The following is a 10,559-nucleotide window of genomic DNA, read 5'->3' on the forward strand; positions in this document are numbered from 1 at the left end:
GAAAACTCGAAACTCGCATGTCAAATTTATATAAATCTATATTACATATTAAGCAATCCACAACTTTAAGTTGGTACGAGGAGTATTAATTTTGTTGAGTAATAACGAAAATATCTTAAAATATATTATTTTAAAGATATTTTTGTTATTTTATATTTTTTAAGTAAAAAATAAAAAATATATATAGAAAAATATGCACATAATTAAATTCATGGGTTGGGTTATTTGCTCAAGTTCAGATGTTTGTCTAAAATTTTAAAGAGTTTGAGCAAGAATATTAAACCCGAAAAATAAATTAAGGTAAAAAAATTAAACTTGTTTAGAATATGAGCTGAGCTTAAGCTTGAACATTCAAGGCTTAAGCTTGACCTGAACTATTTTTTAGTTTGTAATATTTTATATTATATAATTTATAACATATGAAAGTTAAATGTATAGTACTATATAATACTACTACAATATAAATATTAAAAATGTTAAAATAATTATATGTAAACTTTTAATAAAAAATAAAATTAATAAATATTAGCTTAAAATGATATAAATATATTTTTAATTTTTTAAAAATAATATGAGCATGACTAAAATGAGCTAAGTTAGATATTTGCAAATATGAATGGGTTAGGGTAAAATTTTAAGCCTATATTTCGGGTCGGGATTGAATAAGTATAAAAAGTGTTAACATCATACGTAGGCCCGACTTGAACCTGACTTGGTCTGGCCCATGAAAATCTCTAATTCAAACCCAAGCCTCTTTAATTTTTAACATTTCTATTTTACCATCCAACTAAAGCCTCAGTTATTATTATTGATATAATGTCTAGAACTAACCATAACTCTCTCTACCTTTAAATAAAAAGATAAATGTGATTCAGCGTTCGAACTTACGTCTTCATGGACTGACAACGATATTGATGTCAATCGAACTAAGACTAAAGTAACAAATTTATTTATTATTTAAATCAAATTTTATAAATATATAATGTGAAAATGTTATATAAAAAAACAAAATACGAGTATAATAAAGAATGAGTTGCTAAGAAGTTTTTTAAAGATAATGATAATGAATGGTTCACATAGCTTTATAATAAATCATATTAAGTACGTTGGGCAAAAAGAAAGGATAATTTGCTCTTAATCCCATGCTTATTTAATATTTAGCTTGAATTGGAATAATAATAATAGCCAATTGGTTGACTTATTCTTTAAGAAATGAAGTGATTTTCTTAAATAAATTATACCTAATGAATCAAATGTAGGTTAAAATGATTGGGCAATACAAGACCATATCAACTCTTTTATATTTCTTTTTCCCTTGCTTTTTTTAGAAAAAAAAAACTAAAATAGCCACTAATTAATGTCAACTAAAGCATTATTGTCTTTGAATTTTTGTATTTGTATCCACTTAGTTACTAACAATACTTTACCATTCCCTTTTTTCTAGTCTCAAATTTCAAAAACTCATTTGTTAGGCATGCTTTTTTACCAATTATATATCCGATTTTAGGAGTTAGAATTAAATTACGAAAATTTTAAGATATTAAAGTGTAGTTTTATCATTTTTAAAGGGACTGAATAGAAATAATTTTATTTGGGAAAGATAATGTGCAATTCTACCGTATATAAACTTTTAACTTCAGGATTAAAAAGCAGTATTTCATTTTTGGGCCAATGTCCCTCCCTGCGGTTTGTACATATCATCTATTCATCCAATATGAATATGCAAATGTCTTACTCCAATCCAAAAGTATTAAAGGTGATTGACCAAAATAATTTTTAAATTTTTTATTATTTTTATATAAAATTATTTTAAAACATCCCATAAAATATTTCATCAAAGTTATTTCTACCCTTCTAAAATATTTAATTATTTATTTTAAAATAATCTTATAAAATGTTTAACAATTTTTTTTCTTTTTTGTATTGTTTTTTCAGTTCCTTTAAATCACCGCTAATGTACTTAATACTAACTCTTATTAAATATTTAAGTTTGGATTTTATGATAACAATGTATCTCACAATTAAGTCTATGTAATATTTTTTTTAAAAATTTAAATCCTTTTTAATTATAATTATTAATAAAAATGTCAGGTAATATAATATTAAATGTGTGAGTATTTGGTACACTATCAATATATATTTTTTATTTCATAAGCAATATTAAAAATCTAACACGTGTTTTTTTAATATTTTACTATACCTTATAAGACACTTGTCAACCCCCTGACCTTAAATTTTAAAAACTCTACTAATAGTGTACCAAATAATTTCTCATAGACAACATAATACTCAAATACTTAATTGAAACTATAAGTTAATACCTAATTGAAAACACATTAAATTAATTAATAAAATTATTATAAAATATTATAGTATTCAAATTTTAAATAATTTACATATAAATGCAAATAAAACAATTAAGATAGAAAATTATATTTAATTATTTTTTATTTATATTTATATTTTTAAATTTCAAATTTTATTCTAATATAAAATACTGAGAAGGATTTTAATTACTATTTATGAAAATTTTATTAAATTAATTTATTACATTATAATTTGATAATATCAAAAACATAACACATGTGATAAAAATTAGAATTTATATATAAAAAGAAAGACGATGATTTTAAAGAAACAACTAAATGCAAATAAATATATTAATGTGAAGAGAGAGATTTAGATTTTAGAGAGGTTGAAAATGACAAATTGCGTAAACAAAAGGAATAATTGAAATATGTTAATTAATAGATCAAACCCAAGTGACAAGGACAGGCCACCTGCTGAAAGGTGTGGGAATGCATATTACAAAACTCTGGCTTAAGCTAACCAAGAATGCCAGTTAACAATTGATTCCCTCCTCCATAATAATTGGTCATCAATGGTGATCAAATGAGATTAGGCAGGGTTAAGTAGTCATTGTAGCATAATAGTTGGGGGAGGGGGGCGGGGTTCCAGATAAATTGAAAATTTTACAAGATAATGCAGGCATTGAAGGGGAAAAAAAGGGTAAAAGTTTGAGAATTGCTATATTCTGTAACATTGAGAGATGAAGCAAGATGATATAGGTAGTATTAATTTCTAGAACAATGATTGTTTGATTGCTTTCTAATCAAGTAATTTGGTATAACCACTTCCAATAGGTTGGTGGATTATAATAGTTCACCACTCCAAATGTTGTTGACATCAATTAAAGAGAACAAAATAAACTTGAAAAATGTTTTAATTTTTTTTTTAAAAAAAGGTACATGAAAAATGGGAAAATTTTGAGATTATGCTCTTAGTATCATATAGATTTTGTCCTCTAAGAGATGCACATATTTCCTCTCTTTTATTTTATTTTTTTACAATTGAGTAATTACATCAAGCAATGAGGATGTTTTGACAAGATTTCTAGGCACAACTCCAATGGGGAAATGAAGACGCCATAGCATTATTTGGGAGCACTCTTCTGGTGGGATACCTTTTAACTTGCCCTCATCTTCCATTACAATTTGTTTCACAAATTTCAGTGAGTTCTGAAGGCAGATAAAACATGAAAAAAAAATTGTTAAAGGTTGCCTGCAATGTCTATGTAAAACTAACTAAAAACGTTGTTCTAAGTACCCTTTCTTTTATTATTATTTTCTTACAGTGGGGGTGATTGAACAAAGCAACGGCAACATCTTATAAATTAACTCTTTACCTAATATCTGTCAAAGTATGCAATTTGCTACTCATTTCTTCATATAAATAAATGGTAGTTAGTCTAATCTCTACTGAACCATTTACTTTCCTACAAAAAACAGCAAAATGCATTCTATTTGAAACCTAATTTTTAATGGGATGAAGCTCCATTCATGGAATCCTATATGATTTAAATGGAATTTATTACCAAACCGTAAGATAGTAGGCTAAATATTAAATATAAGGGTATTTTTTTATACAAGTTTCTATAGGTTGGTTGAATGAATATTTGGTTACCTGTGAAGTGCCTTGGACCGATGTGAGACGTCCCCATCTCTCAGGGTCCCAAAGGATTGAACTGTTAAATGCAAAACTTGATATATGAATAGGAGGTTTCATATCAGCATCTGTTTCTGCATCTGTCTGGTTATTCATCTTCCTTAGGTGCCATCCTATAACTTGTGACGAATCGCAAACAGGTCCTTCAATCATAACCCGTCTCTCGTTTGCTGATAGTAAGGCCATTGGCCAAGTTCCAAATACCCTGCAAATTGCCAAATTTTGTCTATAAATTAAATACATTTATATTCCATGTACCAGCCAGCATATTATATTCTTTAAGTATGCCCTACAAAATCATTATTATACAGGTAGTTCGGAACTTGTTATCATAAGAAATATAATATGAGAAAGAATTAGGTGAGAGAAATGATGCATACTCAATTTGTCTAAGTTCTTTGAAGAAATCAAGATCGTAAACATTGGAAAGTCCAGCGAAATGAACTATCCCACTCAGCTTGTGTTGCTCAATGTGCTTCAATGCAACATTTCGTTGATGATTTAGCTCTGCTTCAGGGTCAGTGAAATTCTCCTTGAACACCAAATGCCTATACATAATGCCTGTTTTCCTAAGTATTTCGGATAGCTCGTTCGAATCCGATTGCCCTTCCACGACGATCCACAACAATGGTTGAGGAACCAGCCGAATAGTATTCGCTAGCCTCCTCAAGAACACACCTTGAAACTGATCTTTTGTGCTGGTTGGTGTAACAACAATCACAAGTCTCCTGGATGGCAGCTTGACTTCATGAACAACAGTACCATCCACTTGTTTCCGACTTTCTAGCTCATTAGACTTTCCCGGAACTGGAACCGGAACCGGAGTTTCGGCTCTCAAACTCCGGTTAACGTTACTGCTATGTACCGCTGGTGTTACTGATTGGTTCACAGGCGGTTGTGAAATATGTGATTTATTGTGTGTAGCAACAGCAAGGCTAGAAAAAATGGAATCCTTACCAGTTGGAGCAAAGCCTGTGAAAAACCCCATGACAAAACATAAAGAGAAGTGAACAATAGCTTTCTTCCATAGCTGTACTTTCTTCTTTGTTCTCTCAGCAGACCCCATCTTATGAGTAAAATGGAATTTTAAGTCAGGAAATTTAGAAGCCTAGGAGCAATGGGGTTTGGTTTTATAATTAAGTTGGCTTTGGGAGGTTGTTGTTTAATTGGTGAGGAATTTTCTTCACTTAGTTGTCTGTTGAAGTAAAAGAAAAATGGGGAAAAAAAAGATACAACAGATACGAGGGCTTCGGTTGCTGTCTGCACCAAATAGTTGTTGAGATGGAACCCATCAACTAAATATGATTGCAAAAACAATTTATACCATATTTTACATGCTGTCATGATTCGTTTTTGTAATAACAGGAGTTGGCTTAGTATGTTTTAATATTTACTGGATGAGAAAAGTTCAGTTGCCATGACCAGGTAGATGCAGCATGTTTTTCAGGGAGCGGCATGCTGACTCTTCATGTTACTGGAATTTATTATATGATGCAAGAGTAAGAAAAACTTCGCTTAGAAAGCCGTTTTACCAATGGTAACTATTAATTTGTTTTCATTAAGATTTTAAGGGCGTTCTATTGATTGAAGTAAGGGTGCACCTTATCATTTCTTTCTTTGTTCAGTCACTCAATTTTGATCTTAATAACAAATAATTACTCTTAACTTTTAAATTAATCAATTAACTTTTAAAAAATAACAAATCAGTCGTACTAACAATTTTTCATTACAAAAATAATAACAAATTGACACGGTATTTAACCGGTTACTTTGAGGTCTATTTTAAATAACCCCAATTGAAGAAAAAGAAAAAAAAAAGAGAAGAAGAAGAAACCAAAGTTAGTGTCTGTTACCAAAAATTAAAATTCTTTTCTCCATTAGATTTTTCTCTCTATTTTCTCTCTTTAGAACAATCCTTTCTTCCAAAAACCCAATACAATTGTTAACCAACCCTAGAAAGAGGAAGATAAAATTTCTTCCATCAATCAAAGAGAGAAAATAGAGAGGAAATCTAGATATTATTTTCTTGTTTTTTTTCCCATTTTAATCCTTTAATTTCATGAAAGCTGAATTTTTTTCGTTTGTTTACCTGTCTCTTTGTTTTTTTATTTTGTATCAAACAATTATTTTTACCTCATTTTCTTTCTCATTTCGAAAACTTTTTTAAGAGTTTCATTTATTCTTTGATTCTTTGATTTCTTTCTTAAATTGAAGCAACTCATCTCGAAATTGGGGTTTAAGTTTGTCGAAACCATTTTTTTTGAAAAAGGGGTCGACTTTTATTTTAAGAAAATGAAAATGAGAGTTGCCACCAATTTTTTTTATTTAAGTGTGATCGGATCACCTCGTAATTTGATTGTTTTAATAAAATGTTTTATTTTACTAAGACAACGATTTTGGTCTACGAAATTTGAGAAAACAGGTTCAGGAGTCGATTATGCACAAGAAAGTATTAGCACCCTCGTAACGCCCAAAATTGGTACCTAATTGATTAATTTACGTCTTAACATCGAAAGTTAAAAATCCAAAAAGAATTTAAAATACGATCCGCTCTTTTTTATTAACGTTAATTTTACAAAAAATGTTTGGATAAATCGAAGCGGATGCTAAAAACCTTCTTGTCCCGAAGTAATAAAATGTCACATCCAGTACGTTAGGACGCAACATTTTAAACCCTCGAGAATAAGCTTGTCTTTTGATTTTCAAAACTCATGCATTTTAATTTTAAAAGGATATTCAGTCATTTGGGTCAAACGAGAAAAATCGAAATCCAGTACGTTAGAGCACGATCTCTCGAATCTCCAAACACGGAATATTGCCTTTATTTTTATTTAAAATTCATGTATTTCAAAACTTAAAAAGATATTTAATTATTTAGGTTCGACAAGAAAAAATTAAAACCCCGTAAATTAAGGTACGATTTTCTCGAATTTCCAAAATGCAAAATATTACCGATTTTTTTAAGTTTTCCCTTTTTTATGAGTTAATGTAATTTTTAAAATGATATGTGAATGAAATGTCGTATTGGCAAATGACAATAACGAATATATTAATAAAACAACACACAAAATCGTATAATATACACTGTTTTAACATTAACAAGAACCATTAAAAAAATAAATTATGGCAATTATAATAGCAACGACACACACGCATAAAGAATAATGCCAATCCAATAATGAAGACAAAGAAACAACTACACAAATAAATATAAGGAAAAATAATTTGTAAAATATCGAAAACAAGGAATCAAGTTAAACTAAAAATAAAATTAAGGATATAATTTGTAATAAAATATATAAATAAATAAATAATAGTAATAACAGCAAAATATAAGAGCACATAAAAAAACATAAATAAATGAATTTTAATTATTTAAATAAATAAATAAATAAGATGATAAATAAAACAATTTGGTTGGAAATTATAAAAAGAATATAAGTAAATAAAACAAATAAAACAAAAACAAAAGCAACAAATAATATTAATGAAACAAAAAAGGAAATATAATAATAATGACAATAGTATTAACTTAACTAATTTAATAATGAAATAAAAAAATAACAAAAAGGGGACTAAATCGAGATTAAAGCGAAATTAAAAGTAGAATTTAAAATACTAAAAATAAAAAATATAAAAAAAATGCCAAAGTATTTAAAAAAATAAAATAAGGATGAGATAGAAAGCCAAACAAACTTTTTGGGGGAAAATCAAAAATGAAAATAAGGTAAGGGACCGAATTGCAATGCGCGAATGACAAGGAGGGATATAATGGGCAATATTCCCTATCCCCCAAAACGCGCAATTTCATTATGGACCGAAATGAACAGGATGCAAAAGTTGCGAGGTGAAATTAAAAAGAAAAAAGAATGAATAGGATTTAATCGAAAGGCGCAGCAAAAACGGAAGGGCTATCTGCGCAAATAACCCAATTAACCTTAAAAACACGCGGATCCTCCACCAAACGGGTCGGGTCGGACGGGTCATTAATAAAACGACGCCGTTTTTGTGCTTATCCTTTGGCCCAAAATGGCGCCATTTCGGGTAAGCTATAAATGTTAATTTTTTTTTTGTTAAAACTTCATTCTTTCTTCATTAAAAAAAAAACAAAAGCTTTCTCTCAAACTCTCTCCCTACCTTCCATTATCTGGCCAATGCTCCGGCGCAGGTCCACCGTGGCGATTGTCGATCGCCAGCAACAGCGCTGCCGTCTACGATGACCGATAATCAAAATTTTGTCATTTTATTGGCTTTTTGACTCCCGACACCATTTTCACACCATCTATCATCGGAGATGGTCTCCTCGGCCACCCACGGCTGTCCAAACACAAGAAAGGTGAGATTGTTTTCTTTTTTGTTTCGTTTGCTTTTTTAACAAAAGAAAAACAAAAAGATGAAAAAGAAAAAAAGAAAAAAAGAAATACGAAAGTAAAATGAAATAAAAAAGACCACCTTTTGAAACTTTTTCTGCTTTTGATTCTCTTTGTGTATTTGTTCCTCCAAAATACAACGATGTTTGTATGGCTTTTATATAGCCGAAAATAAAAAGAAAAAATAATACATTTTGTCTATCATTTGTGCTGTTGTCCTTCTTGTTTTTTCTTGCAGGTACGGAGGAGGCTACGTGGAGGTGGATGGAGGTAAGGGTGCAGAGGGCCTTCGTGGAGGGGCTGTGGATGCAGCTTGGGGGTGTTAGGGTTTTCTTTTAGCTAAAAATGTTTTAGGTTTTGTTGGCTAGGGTTTTGTTTGGGCCTGGGGTTAATTTGGGTTAGTTTTGGTTTGGGTTGTTTTGGGATTTGGGTTTTAAATTTGTATTGGACTTGGACATTTTATTTATTTTGGGTTTTATTCTATAAATTGGGCCAGGCTAAAATGGCCTATTACAAAGTTTTCTGGGTTATTGTTTGATTTTTTATCTTTAATTTCTTTGTGCTTAATGGAAAACGAGTATAATCGGCGTGGTTTGGTGGTAAAACTTAACGAGTATAATAAAACTCAAATTTTCAAATTCAAAATCAAATTCTACCAAATGAGATTATTCTATATATAGAACACACGAGTATAAATGGGTGGTTTGGTGGTAAAACTTGAGTATAATAAAATTCAAATTTTCAATTTCAAAATCAAACTCTACCAAATGAGATTACTCCAGATATAGAACACACAAACAGAAAAAAAATGAAGAAAAGAGGGGAAAAGAAAGAAGGGACCAATTTTAGAAGAAGAGGAAGACCTTTCTACTCCTCATGTCCAACGTGACAAGTTAACTAGCTACCACATTAACTAACCCGTTAGACTGGAATAGAAAATGTTAATGAGTGACTAATTTGTCACTTTTTAATAACATTAGTGACCGGTTTTTTATTTTTTAAAAATTTGAGTGACTGAATTTAAAGTCGAGTGACTATTTTGTCATTAAAATCAAAGTTGAGTAACTGGTGGTGTAATTAACCTTAATTTTAATTTAATTGATGCCTCACTTTTCTAACTTTACAAGAAACTAGAGATGGTGACCAAATGATTGGCAATGAATTCGTGATGTTAATGAAGCAAGAACGACTCAGGTCTGAAGCTTTGCTAGTTCTTTAGTTTTCTTTAAAAGAGTGGTTTGCATAAATAAAATGTAAATTATATTATTCAGCTAAACAAAATATAAATCAAATAAAAGGTTATACGAACAATAACAAAATAATTTATTCTATAATAAAACACGGTTTAAGTAAATCCTTATCAGTAAAGATATTTGGAGGAGGAAATTGGTCTTCTAAGGCATTTGGGTGCAAGGCAGGTTCAATTTCGACACAAAATGAAAGCTTCAGTTGCCTTCCCAAATTGATTCATAAAAGGTTTTTTAAAAGGGTAATATATAATTTAGCCCCTAATCTTGTCTATTTGTATCTAATTGGTTCTTATATTTTTTTTGTATCTAGTTGGTTCCTCCACACTAACACCGTTAATTTGTGCTAATGTAGCATTTCGAACCAATCTAGTGGTGTCATATGGCAACCTCTCATAACACCATGTGGTAAACATAAATTTTTTTATATTTTAATTTATATTTATATTTTCCACATTATACATTGAGAGGCTATCACGTGGCATCACCAGATTGGCTAGTAGTGTTACGTCAGCAGAAGCTAACGATATTAGTGCGGAAGTACCAACCTGATTGACTGAATACAAGTTCAAAGACCAACTAGGTTCAAATGAATAATTTTAGAGCCCAAGTTATATATTAACCCTTTTTAAAACAACACTCATAAAAAGATAAAATTACTCCAGGTTGGGGGTGCTTAAAATCTTAATAGGAACCAACAAGTGTTGATATTGTGATAAGTCACGTTACACTTTTAAGGAAGAGTGTATGTTCGAACGACATTATTGAGAGGGATAACTATAAACTCCGAGCATGAATCATAAAGCAAATATAAAAATTATTTTAAAAAGTCTTAATAGGAAAATTTAAGTATCAAACCATAGATACTTTTTTGGTTAATAACATTTTTGTCCATAGTAATCAAAGGAGATATGATCTATTGGAGGATCACTTTAAA

At 29.8% G+C, this 10,559-nt stretch overlaps 1 protein-coding gene and 1 long non-coding RNA gene across 2 annotated transcripts; one reads left to right on the forward strand and one right to left on the reverse strand.

The window, feature by feature from the left end:
- Positions 1–3,207: 3,207 nt before the first annotated feature.
- LOC107889620 (beta-1,4-xylosyltransferase IRX9) lies at positions 3,208–5,197 on the reverse strand. Its single transcript, XM_016814122.2, has 3 exons — positions 4,386–5,197; positions 3,964–4,210; positions 3,208–3,518 (listed from the first exon to the last, which is right to left on the reverse strand). Exons 1-3 carry the CDS (start codon positions 5,069–5,071, stop codon positions 3,345–3,347), a joined length of 1,107 nt encoding a protein of 368 aa, XP_016669611.1. The 5' UTR covers positions 5,072–5,197; the 3' UTR covers positions 3,208–3,344.
- Positions 5,198–7,653: 2,456 nt separating this feature from the next.
- Positions 7,654–8,892, forward strand: LOC121206210 (uncharacterized). Its single transcript, XR_005901230.1, has 2 exons — positions 7,654–8,341; positions 8,614–8,892. It is a non-coding gene; the product is annotated as an uncharacterized lncRNA (long non-coding RNA).
- The last annotated feature ends 1,667 nt before the right edge of the window (positions 8,893–10,559 follow it).

The sequence above is a fragment of the Gossypium hirsutum genome, chromosome A09 (assembly GCF_007990345.1).
Source record: "Gossypium hirsutum isolate 1008001.06 chromosome A09, Gossypium_hirsutum_v2.1, whole genome shotgun sequence".
In the NCBI taxonomy this organism is placed as follows: domain Eukaryota; kingdom Viridiplantae; phylum Streptophyta; class Magnoliopsida; order Malvales; family Malvaceae; genus Gossypium; species Gossypium hirsutum.

Bases quoted from the DNA above. Each gene is read 5' to 3' on its own strand.
- LOC107889620 (XM_016814122.2), bottom strand. From the start codon at position 5,071: ATGGGGTCTGCTGAGAGAACAAAGAAGAAAGTACAGCTATGGAAGAAA. The intron at 4,211-4,385 runs GTATGCATCATT...GGCAATTTGCAG, and splicing joins AAAGAACTTAGACAAATTGA to GGTATTTGGAACTTGGCCAA. The intron at 3,519-3,963 runs GTAACCAAATAT...ATCTGCCTTCAG, and splicing joins CGGTCCAAGGCACTTCACAG to AACTCACTGAAATTTGTGAA.